Source organism: Ranitomeya imitator, chromosome 6 (genome assembly GCF_032444005.1).
Source record: "Ranitomeya imitator isolate aRanImi1 chromosome 6, aRanImi1.pri, whole genome shotgun sequence".
In the NCBI taxonomy this organism is placed as follows: Eukaryota; Metazoa; Chordata; class Amphibia; order Anura; family Dendrobatidae; genus Ranitomeya; species Ranitomeya imitator.
The window spans coordinates 492,064,932-492,082,183 of NC_091287.1; the positions used below are offsets into that span (position 1 = coordinate 492,064,932).

At 46.1% G+C, this 17,252-nt stretch overlaps 1 protein-coding gene across 1 annotated transcript in view; it reads left to right on the forward strand.

Annotated features, from left to right (window-relative positions):
• Nucleotides 1–354: 354 nt before the first annotated feature.
• The window catches only part of SPAG1 (sperm associated antigen 1), a 142,148-nt gene continuing 125,250 nt past the window's right edge, over nt 355–17,252 (forward strand). Inside the window, exons 1-2 of the mRNA XM_069731651.1 lie at nt 355–424; nt 16,795–16,918. Of these exons, the coding sequence (XP_069587752.1) occupies nt 16,797–16,918 (122 nt within the window). The 5' untranslated portion in view covers nt 355–424; nt 16,795–16,796. The remainder of the gene's footprint in view (nt 425–16,794; nt 16,919–17,252) is intronic.

Here is a 17,252-nt window from a genome sequence, read left to right on the forward strand (position 1 = left end):
CCTCATTGCAAAGCCACAGAAAAATGTCAAAAAAAAGAAGAAAAAAAGACGGAAAGAAAAAGAGAGACAGAAAGAAAAAAAAAAACCCCTCCTCGCTTTCTGGCTCTTGGTCGTTCAGCTTGATAAAACTTTGCGGCAGCAGAAGCAGGTCTGTGATAGGAGCTCCTGACACTAGAGGGCGGTATTCTCGTCACAATTCAAACGTGCTCTTGTCTTCGATCTCCAACAAAATGGCGTCCGTCCATTCACTCCTATGTGTCCTCCGAAGCTCCTCTTCTGTCGTTACACGTACTTCTTTCCCCCTAGTAACCTGATGCTCTGCTATTGGCTGAGGCAGAGTGGATGTTCAATCACCATAGCAACGGCAAGCGGCCTCCACTTGTGTTCTCGTCGTGTGTCTTGGACTGTCCGCGTCTCCGCACAGGTAAATAGATGGGAATACACCGGAGCTGCCCTGCGATCACTCCTGCCGCTGCTGCTTGTGCTAGTTAGTGTTATGTTACGATTTGGGAGGCTATACAAAGTCCTGAAGTTTCTGTAATTCCTCCCTGTTGTGCTTACCGTATGCAGCCACTGGGTGGCGCCAGACTCACAGCTCAGAGTGACGTGTATGCCCAGCAGGTTGTGTGCAGGGTCCTGCTGCCAGGCCAGACTTCCTGCAGATCATGGGTCTCTATGGGAAGGTGCTGGAGGACTGGAGTTGTTCCCTTGTTCCTAGTCACAGACCAGGGGACGGGGCACCTATGAGTGACAACATGGCCCCCGCACATGACCATGGAGAGCTGCAGTTGTCAGCACATGCAGGGACACTGAGGCGAAGCTGGAGATCTGCAAGATCACGCCGCTAGATCAATGACTTGCCTAGGTTACCGGCCACTCTGACGCTGCTATAGGGTGCAGCTGGTTGCCTAGGTTACCGGCCACTCTGACGCTGCTGTAGTGTGCAGCAGGTTGCCTAGGTTACCGGCCACTCTGACGCTGCTATAGTGTGCAGCTAGTTGCCTAGGTTACCGGCCACTCTGTGACGCTGCTATAGTGTGCAGCTGGTTGCCTAGGTTACCGGCCACTCTGTGACGCTGCTATAGTGTGCAGCTTGTTGCCTAGGCTACCGGCCACTCTGACGCTGCTATAGGGTGCAGCTGGTTGCCTAGGTTACCGGCCACTCTGACGCTGCTATAGTGTGCAGCTGGTTGCCTAGGTTACCGGCCACTCTGTGACGCTGCTATAGTGTGCAGCTTGTTGCCTAGGTTACCGGCCACTCTGACGCTGCTATAGGGTGCAGCTGGTTGCCTAGGTTACCGGCCACTCTGACGCTGCTGTAGTGTGCAGCAGGTTGCCTAGGTTACCAGCCACTCTGACGCTGCGATAGTGTGCAGCTAGTTGCCTAGGTTACCGGCCACTCTGTGACGCTGCTATAGTGTGCAGCTGGTTGCCTAGGTTACCGGCCACTCTGTGACGCTGCGATAGTGTGCAGCTAGTTGCCTAGGTTACCGGCCACTCTGTGACGCTGCTATAGTGTGCAGCTGGTTGCCTAGGTTACCGGCCACTCTGTGACGCTGCTATAGTGTGCAGCTTGTTGCCTAGGCTACCGGCCACTCTGACGCTGCTATAGGGTGCAGCTGGTTGCCTAGGTTACCGGCCACTCTGACGCTGCTATAGTGTGCAGCTGGTTGCCTAGGTTACCGGCCACTCTGACGCTGCTATAGTGTGCAGCTAGTTGCCTAGGTTACCGGCCACTCTGTGACGCTGCTATAGTGTGCAGCTGGTTGCCTAGGTTACCGGCCACTCTGACACTGCTACAGTGTGCAGCTGGTTGCCTAGGTTACCAGCCACCCTGCAGTCTCAATAGTTGGACAGTTACCTAGGTAAGGATCACTTGGCACAAGCAGGCTCTGTGAAGTTGGATCTGAGCAGCCTCGGGCTCCCAAGCTGCACTGGCAAAGTTGTCTCTGCTGGGAGAGAGATCAGCGACACGACTGTTCTGAGCGCGATCTACTGAAGATACAACTTGAGAAACCCCCTTTAACTTTGCATTTAGAAAACAAGTAAAGCAATTTTATAATAAAAATGTGCAACATTCCCAACAATTGAAAAAATATAAGTTTTTTTACATTTTTTAAAAAATAATTAATTAATTTTTTTAATAATTTAGATTTTTTTAATGGTAAAATATGAAATTTCATTAACATTTTAAATTGTTTAACTTTTAAACACTAGGGGGAGCAGCTGCTGAAATAACAATGAAAACCTGGTGTACTGCTGCTAGCTCGCTTTACGACTGCAGTAAAAGTGTGGGATCTGCTTGTGTGTGTTGTCACTTCTCCCCTTCTGCGTGTGCAACAGGATAAGTGAGGATGAAGTTTAGGAACACAATGCAGAGACATCACTGGTGACTACTAAGTGATACTGAGATGTGGACAGTCACTGAGGACGGCCGACAGCACTGATTCTGTTAGATGGCGCTGCGCTGCTTATTGTATCACACAGGATAGGATTAGGTACACGGCCTGTGTCACATGTGATAGGATTAGGTACATGGCCTGTGTCACATGTGATAGGATTAGGTACACGGCCTCTGTCACATGTGATAGGATTAGGTACACGGCCTCTGTCACATGTGATAGGATTAGGTACACGACCTATGTCACACGTGATAGGATTAGATACACGGCCTGTGGCAGACGATGGGATTAGGTACACGGCCTATGTCACACGTGATAGGATTAGGTACACGGCCTCTGTCACATGTGATAGGATTAGGTACATGGCCTGTGTCACATGTGATAGGATTAGGTACACGGCCTCTGTCACATGTGATAGGATTAGGTACACGACCTATGTCACACGTGATAGGATTAGATACACGGCCTGTGGCAGACGATGGGATTAGGTACACGGCCTATGTCACACGTGATAGGATTAGGTACACGGCCTCTGTCACATGTGATAGGATTAGGTACATGGCCTGTGTCACATGTGATAGGATTAGGTACACGGCCTCTGTCACATGTGATAGGATTAGGTACATGGCCTGTGTCACATGTGATAGGATTAGGTACACGGCCTCTGTCACATGTGATAGGATTAGGTACACGACCTATGTCACACGTGATAGGATTAGATACACGGCCTGTGGCAGACGATGGGATTAGGTACACGGCCTATGTCACACGTGATAGGATTAGGTACACGGCCTCTGTCACATGTGATAGGATTAGGTACACGGCCTCTGTCATATGTGATAGGATTAGGTACACGGCCTCTGTCACATGTGATAGGATTAGGTACATGGCCTGTGTCACATGTGATAGGATTAGGTACACGGCCTCTGTCACATGTGATAGGATTAGGTACATGGCCTGTGTCACCTGTGATAGGATTAGGTACACGGCCTCTGTCACATGTGATAGGATTAGGTACATGGCCTGTGTCACATGTGATAGGATTAGGTACACGGCCTCTGTCACATGTGATAGGATTAGGTACACGGCCTCTGTCACATGTGATAGGATTAGGTACACGACCTCTGTCACGTGATAAGATTAGGTACATGACCTATGTCACACGTGATAGGATTAGATACACGGCCTGTGGCAGACGATGGGATTAGGTACACGGCCTATGTCACACGTGATAGGATTAGGTACACGGCCTCTGTCACACGTAATAGGATTAGGTACACGGCCTCTGTCACATGTGATAGGATTAGGAACACGGCCTCTGTCATATGTGATAGGATTAGGAACACGGCCTCTGTCATATGTGATAGGATTAGGTACACGGCCTCTGTCACATGTGATAGGATTAGGTACACGGCCTATGTCACAAGTGATAGGATTAGGTACACGGCCTCTGTCACACGTAATAGGATTAGGTACACGGCCTCTGTCACACGCGATAGGACTAAGTCCACGGCCTGTGGCAGATGATGGGATTAGGTACACGGCCTATGTCACATGTGATAGGATTAGGTACACGGCCTATGTCACACGTGATAGGATTAGGTACACGGCCTCTGTCACACGCGATAGGACTAAGTCCACGGCCTGTGGCAGATGATGGGATTAGGTACACAGACTGTGTCACATGTGATAGGATTAAAGGGAACCTGTCACCCCGTTTTTTGAGATTGAGCTATAAATACTGTTAAATAGGGCCTGCGCTGTGCGTTACTATAGTGTATGTAGTGTACCCCGATTCCCCATGTATGCTGAGAAATACATTACCAAAGTCGCCGTTTTCGCCTGTCAATCAGGCTGGTCTGGTCAGGTGGGCGTGTTCACAGCGCTCTTTTCTTCCCCAGCTTTCCGTTGGTGGCGTAGTGGTGTGCGCATGTCCAGAGTTCCGACTTCCCTGCGCCCACGTGAAGACACAGCGCGCGATCTGCGCTGTAATCCCTTGCATCGGTGGGGGCGGCCATCTTCCTGGGGCCGCGCGTGCGCAGATGGAGTGCTCTGCTGCACGGGGCTTCAGGAAAATGGCCGCGGGCAGCCGCGCGTGCGCATTAGAGATCGCGGCGGCCATTTTCCCAAAGCCGAGATGCAAACTCGGCTTTGGGAAAATGGCCGCCGCGATCTCTAATGCGCACGCGCGGCTGCCCGCGGCCATTTTCCTGAAGCCCCGTGCAGCAGAGTACTCCATCTGCGCACGCGCGGCCACAGGAAGATGGCCGCCCCCACCGATGCAAGGGATTACAGCGCAGATCGCGCGCTGTGTCTTCACGTGGGCGCAGGGAAGTCGGAACTCTGGACATGCGCACACCACTACGCCACCAACGGAAAGCTGGGGAAGAAAAGAGCGCTGTGAACACGCCCACCTGACCAGACCAGCCTGATTGACAGGCGAAAACGGCGACTTTGGTAATGTATTTCTCAGCATACATGGGGAATCGGGGTACACTACATACACTATAGTAACGCACAGCGCAGGCCCTATTTAACAGTATTTATAGCTCAATCTCAAAAAACGGGGTGACAGGTTCCCTTTAATAATAATAATCTTTATTTTTATATAGCGCTAACATATTCCGCAGCGCTTTACAGTTTGCACACATTATCATCGCTGTCCCCGATGGGACTCACAATCTAGAATCCCTATCAGTATGTCTTTGGAATGTGGGAGGAAACCGGAGAACCCGGAGGAAACCCACGCAAACACGGAGAGAACATACAAACTCTTTGCAGATGTTGTCCTTGGTGGGATTAGAACCCAGGACCCCAGCGCTGCAAGGCTGCAGTGCTAACCACTGAGCCACCGTGCTGCCCATTACATTAGGTACACGGCCTCTGTCACACGCGATAGGACTAGGTCCACGGCCTGTGGCAGATGATGGGATTAGGTACACAGACTGTCACATAAAGTAAAAGAAGGCTGACAGCATTCACTCTCACAGGGCGCTCGTTCCACGTCCAGGGAACCCTTCCCGGATATCGTAACAGCTTCAAGGTAAAGGGACAGTGCTCCAGTCGGGTGTTTAAGGTCCAAAAATCTTTATTCCAGCCATGATAAAAAGATTAACAGCAACGTTTCGACCGTACAATCTGTCTTTTTCAAGCATACACCAGAGTGTTTGGGGCCGTCTTAAATAGTGTGGACACCACGCAGGGAGCCAATCACCATTACAGACCCACCCCCTTAACCATATAATATATACAAATAGTAAAAACAACCCCAAAAGGGACATCAGACATATGTGTAAGTGTGCATCACATAAAACCAAAACATCGCCATATAAAAACATGCATTTAATAGCGCACAATAATTCAAGGGTATGCCGTTCATCTTCTGATTTTCATGCAGCTATATGTTGTATATTCGTCTCCATAGTAATGAATGACCAATAGGGGGCACTTCCTGTGTACTTCTGACCACTCATGTCCACTGGCGCCATGTTCCACATTTGGCCAATCAGATTAACCGGTATACTATGTGCGGCACAGCATCTCCAATTAAGTTGATTCTATCAGGAGGAATGTACTTACGCTTATTCGCCACGAGCTCCCATAGGGTCCCTGCACCGAACGGCAGACGCGGGCATCCGTCATGGAGTGCAAGCGTCAGCGCTCCACGTCATAGCCACGCCCCATCACATGATCGGGATAGAGCCGCAGCTTAACGCGAGGCGTCTCTGCAGCACCTCCCGCCGGCCCCACGTGACTACCTTCAGCGTCGGTAACCCAGGAGACATCAGCACATGATAATAAAGCCCACCCTCATTCTTAGTTGACTCTCATAGCATTATGCAATTTATAGCAGAAGAAATACAAAAGATTACATGCTATAATAGTATAAATATAAGATATCGCAATCAGTCGGATACAAACAGCATAGAGCTCATTAACTCTATCATCATCCCATAGGTATTCAAAGAATATAGCACGTCTCCATAGAAACAAATGCATGCTAAATAGCGCAACAGATGGAACAATAGATGGGACAGTCGGAAATTAAAGCCAAAGATGTACAATTTAACCTGTATATTATAATATATTGTGCTAGGCAGGCACTCCATTCTCATTCTATATCCCACTGCATAGTACGCCGACTGTCATGATTCCAATGGCAGGGAATCACAAAAGGACAAGCACCAACGAGCTCTAGGGTGATGGAACCTGAGCTGACCGCGACCCTAAACCTGAACACACAAATAACAATAGCCGGGGAACGTGCCTACGTTTATCCTAGACGTCTCGCACCAGCCGAAGATCTAACTTCCCCTATTAGAAGAAACACAGACCTCTCTTGCCTCCAGAGAAATACTCCACAGAAATAGCAGCCCCCCACATATAATGACGGTGAAATGAGAGGAAGGCACATACACAGTATGAAAACAGATTCAGCAAAATGAGGCCCGCTAAAACTAGATAGCAGAGGATACAAAAGTAAACTGCGCGGTCAGCAAAAAACCCTTCAAAAAACCATCCTGTAATTACTTGAACTCATGTTCCAACTCATGGAACATGAGGAGCAATTACAGCCCACTAGAGCAACCAGCAGCAAAGAGACAATTATATGCAAGCTGGACAAGACAAAAATTAAGCAAAACGTGGAACAAGAAAATCAAAAACTTAGCTTGTACTGAAGATTACTGTAGCCAGAAGCTGAGGTAACAAAACACTCTGATAACCTTGATAGCCGGCGGGGAAATGACAAGAAAGCCTGGTTAAATAGGAAACTCCCAAATCCTAATAGAACAGGTGGACACCAGAGACAGCAGAACACAAATCACCCAGTACCATCAGTAACCACCAGAGGGAGCCCAAAAACAGAACTCACAACAGTACCCCCCCTTGAGGAGGGGTCACCGAACCCTCACGAGGACCACCAGGGCGACCAGGATGAGCCCTATGAAAAGCGCGGACCAAATCATCAGCATGAACATCAGAGGCAACCACCCAAGAATTATCCTCCTGACCATAACCCTTCCACTTGACCAAATATTGGAGTTTCCGTCTGGAAACACGAGAATCCAAGATCTTCTCCACAACATACTCCAATTCTCCCTCCACCAGCACCGGAGCAGGAGGCTCAAGCGAAGGAACAACAGGTACCTCATACCTCCGCAACAACGACCGATGGAACACATTATGAATAGCAAACGATGCAGGGAGATCCAAACGAAGCGACACAGGGTTAAGAATTTCCAAGATCCTATAAGGACCGATGAACCGAGGCTTGAACTTAGGAGAAGAGACCTTCATAGGAACAAAACGAGAAGACAACCACACCAAGTCCCCAACACGAAGTCGAGGACCCACGCGGCGACGGCGATTAGCAAACTGCTGAGCCTTCTCCTGGGACAACTTCAAATTGTCCACCACATGGCTCCAAATCCGATGCAACCCATCCACCACCATGTCCACTCCAGGATAATCAGAAGGCTCCACCTGACCAGAGGAAAAACGAGGATGAAACCCCGAATTACAAAAGAAAGGAGAAACCAATGTAGCAGAACTAGCCCGATTATTAAGGGCAAACTCGGCCAGCGGCAAAAAGGTAACCCAGTCATCCTGATCAGCAGAAACAAAACACCTCAAATAAGTTTCCAAGGTCTGATTAGTTCGCTCCGTCTGGCCATTCGTCTGAGGATGGAATGCAGACGAAAAGGACAAATCAATGCCCATCTTAGCACAGAACGTCCGCCAAAATCTAGACACAAACTGGGATCCCCTGTCAGAAACGATGTTCTCTGGAATCCCATGCAAACGAACCACGTTCTGGAAAAACAGAGGGACCAACTAAGAGGAGGAAGGCAACTTAGGCAAGGGTACAAGATGAACCATTTTAGAAAAGCGGTCACACACAACCCAGATGACAGACATTTTTTGAGAGACAGGGAGATCCGAAATAAAGTCCATGGAAATGTGCGTCCAAGGCCTCTTCGGGATAGGCAAAGGTGACAACAATCCACTGGCTCGAGAACAGCAAGGCTTAGCCCGAGCACAAACCTCACAAGACTGCACAAAAGAACGCACATCCCTCGACAAGGAAGGCCACCAAAAAGACCTGGCCACCAAGTCTCTAGTACCAAATATTCCAGGATGACCTGCCAACGCAGAAGAATGGACCTCGGAGATGACTCTACTGGTCCAACTATCCGGAACAAACAGTCTCTCAGGCGGACAACGATCAGGTTTACCCGCCTGAAACTCCTGCAAAGCACGTCGCAAGTCTGGGAAGACGGCCGACAAAATCACCCCATCCCTAAGGATACCAGTGGGCTCAGAATTTCCAGGGGAGTCAGGCACAAAACTCCTAGAAAGAGCATCCGCCTTCACATTCTTTGAACCTGGCAGGTATGAAACCACAAAATTGAAACGAGAGAAAAACAGTGACCAACGAGCCTGTCTAGGATTCAGACGCCTGGCAGACACAAGGTAAATCAGATTTTTGTGATCAGTCAAGACCACCACACGATGTCTAGCACCCTCCAGCCAATGACGCCACTCCTCAAATGCCCACTTCATGGCCAAAAGTTCCCGATTACCCACATCATAATTCCGCTCAGCGGGCGAAAATTTTCTAGAAAAGAACGCACATGGCTTCATCACCGAGCAATCGGAGCTTCTCTGTGACAAAACCGCCCCCGCTCCAATCTCGGAAGCATCAACCTCAACTTGGAAAGGAAGCGAAACATCAGGCTGACGCAACACAGGAGCAGAAGAAAACCGGCGTTTAAGTTCCCGAAAGGCCTCCACAGCCGCAGGAGACCAATCAGCAACATCAGCACCCTTCTTAGTCAAATCCGTCAAAGGCTTAACAACACTAGAAAAATTAGTTATAAAACGACGATAGAAATTAGCAAAGCCTAAGAACTTCTGCAGACTCTTAAGAGATGCAGGCTGCGTCCAGTCACAAATAGCCCGAACCTTGACGGGATCCATCTCAATAGTAGAAGGGGAAAAAATATACCCCAAGAAAGAAATCTTCTGGACTCCAAAGAGACACTTTGAGCCCTTTACAAACAAGGAATTAGCCCGCAGGACCTGAAACACCTTCCTGACCTGCTGAACATGAGACTCCCAGTCATCAGAAAAAACCAAAATATCATCCAAATACACAATCATAAATTTATCCAGATATTCACGGAAAATATCGTGCATAAAGGACTGGAAGACTGAAGGAGCATTAGAAAGTCCGAAAGGCATTACCAAATACTCAAAATGGCCCTCAGGCGTATTAAATGCGGTTTTCCACTCATCACCTTGCTTTATTCGTATAAGATTATACGCACCCCGAAGATCAATCTTAGTGAACCATTTAGCCCCCTTAATGCGAGCAAACAAATCAGTCAACAAAGGCAAAGGATACTGATATTTTACGGTAATCTTATTCAAAAGACGATAATCTATACAAGGCCTCAAGGACCCATCTTTTTTGGCCACGAAAAAAAAACCTGCTCCCAAAGGGGACGAAGATGGACGGATATGTCCCTTTTCCAAGGACTCCTTAACATAATCCCGCATAGCAGTATGCTCTGGCACTGACAGATTGAACAAACGACCTTTAGGAAATTTACTACCAGGAATTAAATCTATAGCACAATCGCAATCCCTGTGAGGAGGAAGCGAACTGAGCTTAGGCTCCTCAAAAACATCCCGATAATCAGACAAAAATACAGGAACCTCAGAAGGAGTAGATGAAGCAATAGAAATCGGAGGTGCATCATCATGAACCCCCTGACATCCCCAGCTTAACACAGACATTGTTTTCCAGTCAAGGACTGGATTATGAGTTTGTAACCATGGCAGACCAAGTACTAGAACATCATGTAAATTATACAATACCAGGAAGCGAATCACCTCCTGATGAACGGGAGTCATACGCATGGTCACTTGTGTCCAGTACTGAGGTTTATTCATAGCTAAAGGTGTAGAGTCAATTCCCTTCAAAGGAATAGGGACATCCAGAGGCTCAAGACTAAACCCACATCGCTTGGCAAATGACCAATCCATAAGACTCAGGGCAGCGCCTGAATCTACATAGGCATCGACGGAAATGGATGATAATGAGCAAATCAGAGTCACAGACAGAATGAACTTAGACTGTAACATACTAATGGCAACAGACTTATCAACCTTTTTTGTGCGTTTAGAGCATGCTGATATACCATGAGCTGAATCACCACAATAAAAGCACAACCCATTTTTCCGCCTATAGTTTTGCCGTTCACTTCTAGACTGAACTCTATCACATTGCATTGTCTCAAGTGCCTGTTCAGAAGACACCGCCAAATGGTGCACAGGTTTGCGCTCCCGTAAACGCCGATCAATCTGAATAGCCATAGTCATAGACTCATTCAGACCCGTAGGCGTAGGGAACCCCACCATAACATCTTTAATGGCCTCAGAAAGGCCATCTCTGAACTTTGCAGCCAGGGCGCACTCATTCCACTGAGTAAGCACTGACCATTTCCGAAATTTTTGACAATATATTTCTGCTTCATCTTGCCCCTGAGAGAGAGCTAATAAAGCTTTTTCAGCCTGAATCTCCTGGTTAGGTTCCTCATAGAGCAAACCCAATGCCAGAAAAAACGCATCCACATTAAGCAACGCAGGATCCCCTGGTGCCAATGCAAATGCCCAATTTTGAGGGTCACCCCGCAGGAAAGATATAATAATCTTAACCTGCTGAGCAGGGTCTACAGAAGAGCGAGATTTCAAAGAAAGGAACAGCTTGCAATTGTTCCTAAAATTCAGAAAACTAGATCTATCTCCAGCAAAGAACTCTGGAATAGGAATTCTAGGTTCAGACATAGGAGCATGTACAACAAAATCTTGTATATTTTGAACCTTAGCAGCAAGATTATTCAAGCTGGAAGCTAAACTCTGGACGTCCATGATAAACAGCTAAGGTCAGAGCCATTCAAGGATTAAGAGGAGGAAAAAAAAAAAAATCAGCCTGGCTGCAATTAAGGCTAGGCAGCAACCTCAGAGGAGAGAAAAAAAAAAAAACTTCCTCAGACTACTTTTCCTCCTACTTCAGCCCTAACATTTTGGACGGCTATACTGTCATGATTCCAATGGCAGGGAATCACAAAAGGACAAGCACCAACGAGCTCTAGGGTGATGGAACCTGAGCTGACCGCGACCCTAAACCTGAACACACAAATAACAATAGCCGGGGAACGTGCCTACGTTGATCCTAGACGTCTCGCACCAGCCGAAGATCTAACTTCCCCTATTAGAAGAAACACAGACCTCTCTTGCCTCCAGAGAAATACCCCACAGAAATAGCAGCCCCCCACATATAATGACGGTGAAATGAGAGGAAGGCACATACACAGTATGAAAACAGATTCAGCAAAATGAGGCCCGCTAAAACTAGATAGCAGAGGATACAAAAGTAAACTGCGCGGTCAGCAAAAAACCCTTCAAAAAACCATCCTGTAATTACTTGAACTCATGTTCCAACTCATGGAACATGAGGAGCAATTACAGCCCACTAGAGCAACCAGCAGCAAAGAGACAATTATATGCAAGCTGGACAAGACAAAAATTAAGCAAAACGTGGAACAAGAAAATCAAAAACTTAGCTTGTACTGAAGATTACTGTAGCCAGAAGCTGAGGTAACAAAACACTCTGATAACCTTGATAGCCGGCGGGGAAATGACAAGAAAGCCTGGTTAAATAGGAAACTCCCAAATCCTAATAGAACAGGTGGACACCAGAGACAGCAGAACACAAATCACCCAGTACCATCAGTAACCACCAGAGGGAGCCCAAAAACAGAACTCACAACAGCCGACTGTCTCATCCAGTGTCCATCTGAAAAAAACAAAAGAATAAAAGTACAAATAAATATATAAAAAAATGGTATTAAAAACAACACAGAAGCTGTCAGAAGGGGGAACAGGACACATGTCTCTCACTAATCGGGGAATTAAACTATCTAGGGGTACATATATGTGGGTTGAATTCTAAATTCAAACCCCTAGGTTGTAATGTACCCAATGTATAGATCCATCTCATCTCTTTAGCTTTGAGTATCCCTAACCTGTCTCCACCCCTTCTCAGAACTGGAACACTATCGATAAATCTGAATCTCAACTGATTCACTAGATGCTTATTGTCCAGAAAATGTTTCGGAACCGGTAGTTCAGTGAGGCCCGTTCTGATAGTGCTTTTATGTTTCCCCGATGTCTCCCCGATGTATACTAATCCGCAGGGGCAGATAATCATATAGATAACGTAACTAGACGCACAAGTGTACCTCTCTTTGATCTGGAATTTCTTCCCAGTATGTGGATGACAAAACGAACCCCCTTTAAGTAAATTGTTGCAACAAGCGCAACCTAGTCATGGAAAATTTCCAAATCTAGGTGCGCTCAAAGTACGTTGACTAGATATTCTTGATGTTCCAAAATCGGATTTTACTAGTTTATCTCCTAGATTTTTACCCCTCCTATAGGACATCATCGGGATAGATTTGAAACTAGATATTTGAGGTAAACCTTGTTGCAAAAGGGTCCAATGTTTCTTAATAACCCCACTAATCTTATTGCTTACTGGACTATAGGTGGAAACAAACGGTATCCTATCACAGACTCGTTTATTAAAGGATTTTTTCCTAACACTTTCTTGTGAGGAATTGAGAGCTTTAATCTTGAACTCATTAACATTTTTAGCAGGGTATCCTCTCTGTACAAACTTTGAGCACATTTCATCTAAACTCAAATTCACCATATGCTCATCAGATACTATCCTGCGTACTCTCAATAGTTGACTCCATGGAAGTGAATCAATCATACCCCTTGGATGATTGCTGTCATAAAGCAGCAAACTATTTCTGTCTGTTTCTTTGACAAATCGGTCCTCAGCTTGCTCCCTTCTTTGTAAACTAAAGTATCTAGGAATTGTATTCGAGCAGTCGAACTCATCAGAGTAAACTGCAATTCTGAGTATATTCCATTCAGATAGTTGTGGAAGGATTCTAGATCACTCTGGCTGCCCTCCCATATCAAAAAAATATCATCGATGTAGCGCCACCAGGCTCTGACGTGGCGCCAGAAGATGGACTTGTACATGAACTCGTCCTCAAATACCGCCATATAGATGTTGGCATATGTAGGGGCCACATTGGACCCCATGGCGGTACCTCTCAACTGAAGGTAATACTCATCCCCGAAAAGGAAATAATTCCTTCCGAGGATGAGACCCAACAGTGTGAGGACAAGCTGTGCACAATCCGGGGCCACGTCAGAGCCCGATAGCGCACATCGTACAGCTTCCAAGCCCTTTTCGTGCTCAATTGACGTATATAGTGACGTAACGTCAAATGATGCCAAAATGACATCATCCGACACTGTTATTTCTTCGATCTTATCCAGGAAGTCATTTGTATCTTTGATATACGACCTAGCTGACATAGCAAAGGGACATAACACGTAAAAGGGGGTAATAGAGACCCCCTCTATTCAGCAAAACCGCCATCTTCTTAGATCGAGTGTTACGTCCCTTTGCTATGTCAGCTAGGTCGTATATCAAAGATACAAATGACTTCCTGGATAAGTGTCGGATGATGTCATTTTGGCATCATTTGACGTTACGTCACTATATACGTCAATTGAGCACGAAAAGGGCTTGGAAGCTGTACGATGTGCGCTATCGGGCTCTGACGGAGCCCCGGATTGTGCACAGCTTGTCCTCACACTGTTGGGTCTCATCCTCGGAAGGAATTATTTCCTTTTCTGGGATGAGTATTACCTTCAGTTGAGAGGTACCGCCATGGGGTCCAATGTAGCCCCTACATATGCCAACATCTATATGGCGGTATTTGAGGACGAGTTCGTGTACAAGTCCATCTTCTGGCGCCACGTCAGAGCCTGGTGGCGCTACATCGATGATATTTTTTTGATATGGGAGGGCAGCCAGAGTGATCTAGAATCCTTCCACAACTATCTGAATGGAATATACTCAGAATTGCAGTTTACTCTGATGAGTTCGACTGCTCGAATACAATTCCTAGATACTTTAGTTTACAAAGAAGGGAGCAAGCTGAGGACCGATTTATTTGTCAAAGAAACAGACAGAAATAGTTTGCTGCTTTATGACAGCAATCATCCAAGGGGTATGATTTATTCACTTCCATGGAGTCAACTATTGAGAGTATGCAGGATAGTATCTGATGAGCATATGGTGAATTTGAGATTAGATGAAATGTGCTCAAACTTTGTACAGAGAGGATACCCTGCTAAAAATGTTAATGAGTTCAAGATTAAAGCTCTCAATTCCTCACGAGAAAGTGTTAGGAAAAAATCCTTTAATAAACGAGTCTGTGATAGGATACCGTTTGTTTCCACCTATAGTCCAGTAAGCAATAAGATTAGTGGGGTTATTGGACCTTTTTGAAACAAGGTTTACCTCAAATATCTAGTTTCAAATCTATCCCGATGATGTCCTATAGGAGGGGTAAAAATCTAGGAGATAAACTAGTAAAATCCGATTTTGGAACATCAAAAATATCTAGTCAACGTACTTTGAGCGCACCTAGGTTTGGAAATTTTCCATGACTAGGTTGCGCTTGTTGCAACAATTTACTTAAAGGGGGTTCGTTTTGTCATCCGCACACTGGGAAGAAATTCCAGATCAAAGAGAGGTACACTTGTGCGTCTAGTTACGTTATCTATATGATTATCTACCCCTGCGGATTAGTATACATCGGGGAGACAACCACTGAAATGAGGACCCGTATAGGGAAACATAAAAGCACTATCAGAACGGGCCTCACTGAACTACCAGTTCCGAAACATTTTCTGGACAATAGGCATCTAGTGAATCAGTTGAGATTCAGAGTTATCGATAGTGTTCCAGTTCTGAGAAGGGGTGGAGACAGGTTAGGGATACTCAAAGCTAAAGAGATGAGATGGATCTATACATTGGGTACATTACAACCTAGGGGTTTGAATTTAGAATTCAACCCACATATATGTACCCCTAGATAGTTTAATTCCCCGATTAGTGAGAGACATGTGTCCTGTTCCCCCTTCTGACAGCTTCTGTGTTGTTTTTAATACAATTTTTTTATATATTTATTTGTACTTTTATTCTTTTGTTTTTTTCAGATGGACACTGGATGAGACAGTCGGTGTACTATGCAGTGGGATATAGAATGAGAATGGAGTGCCTGCCTAGCACAATATATTATAATATACAGGTTAAATTGTACATCTTTGGCTTTAATTTCCGACTGTCCCATCTATTGTTCCATCTGTTGCGCTATTTAGCATGCATTTGTTTCTATGGAGACGTGCTATATTCTTTGAATACCTATGGGATGATGATAGAGTTAATGAGCTCTATGCTGTTCGTATCCGACTGATTGCGATATCTTATATTTATACTATTATAGCATGTAATCTTTTGTATTTCTTCTGCTATAAATTGCATAATGCTATGAGAGTCAACTAAGAATGAGGGTGGGCTTTATTATCGTGTGCTGATGTCTCCTGGGTTACCGACGCTGAAGGTAGTCACATGGGGCCGGCGGGAGGTGCTGCAGAGACGCCTCGCGTTAAGCTGCGGCTCTATCCCGATCATGTGATGGGGCGTGGCTATGACGTGGAGCGCTGACGCTTGCACTCCATGACGGATGCCCGCGTCTGCCGTTCGGTGCAGGGACCCTATGGGAGCTCGTGGCGAATAAGCGTAAGTACATTCCTCCTGATTCATGGCTGGAATAAAGATTTTTGGACCTTAAACACCCGACTGGAGCGCTGTCCCTTTACCTTGAAGTAGGTACACAGACTGTGTCACATGTGATGGGATTAGGTACACGGCCTCTGTTACACGTGATAGGATTAGGTACACGGCCTCTGTCACACGTGATAGGATTAGGTACACGGCCTCTGTAACACGTGATAGGACTAGGTACACGGCCTGTGGCAGATGATGGGATTAGGTACACGGTTAGAGAAACTGCATCACTCATGATGTTCTTAGATACAACGTTAGCGTGGAAGACATGACCTTCGCAGTCCTCTCACCGCTCAGAACATGGCGTATTTGCGTTGTGTGTGGTGCGCAGACATTTACGCAACTGCAAGTCTGCATCAGATACTCAGAGGTCGGCCTCAGATCGTGGTTTATTCCACGGCAGACACAACTGATTTTTCCACAGTGACATCCAGCGTCGCCTGTTTTCTGCAGCATATTGGAAAATGCGCATTATGTGATTGCCAGGTGCCATTGCCGGGGGAAGCTCGCCCCACGTTTTTACCTTTAGACTGTAAATTCTGCTTTTCAGTGTTTGTGAACCCAAAGAATTACCGTACTCAATTTTTCCATTTATCCAAGCAATGAGTGGGATCTACCAAGGAACAACCAAAACCGGTGATATCCCAGTCGAGCATCTCGATTACAAGTTCATTGAAGAATGTAAGGACATCAAACACCTTGAAAAGATTTTGAGAGTGTTGAGGTAACGCTTCATCTATTCACCTAGACTTTGTTTAGACGTGTGCCCATTCTGTGATTTTCACAGAGCATGGACCCATTACAGTTTATGCGGTCATTGAGTTGTCCATGTAAAAAAAAAATATGGACAGCATGTGGGCAAACCCCCCTCTACACCCCAAAAATGGAATCATCAGCTTTTATATAGAGGAATTGTCTGTCGTTTCAAGCTAGTTTACTAACTTCTAAAATAATCTTATATACAGATTGATAGAAATATGTCACTGAGATATATAACATTTTTTGTGGGGTCCTCCTTATTTTATTAACCAGCTGACGGAAAGCAAACAGCTGAGATG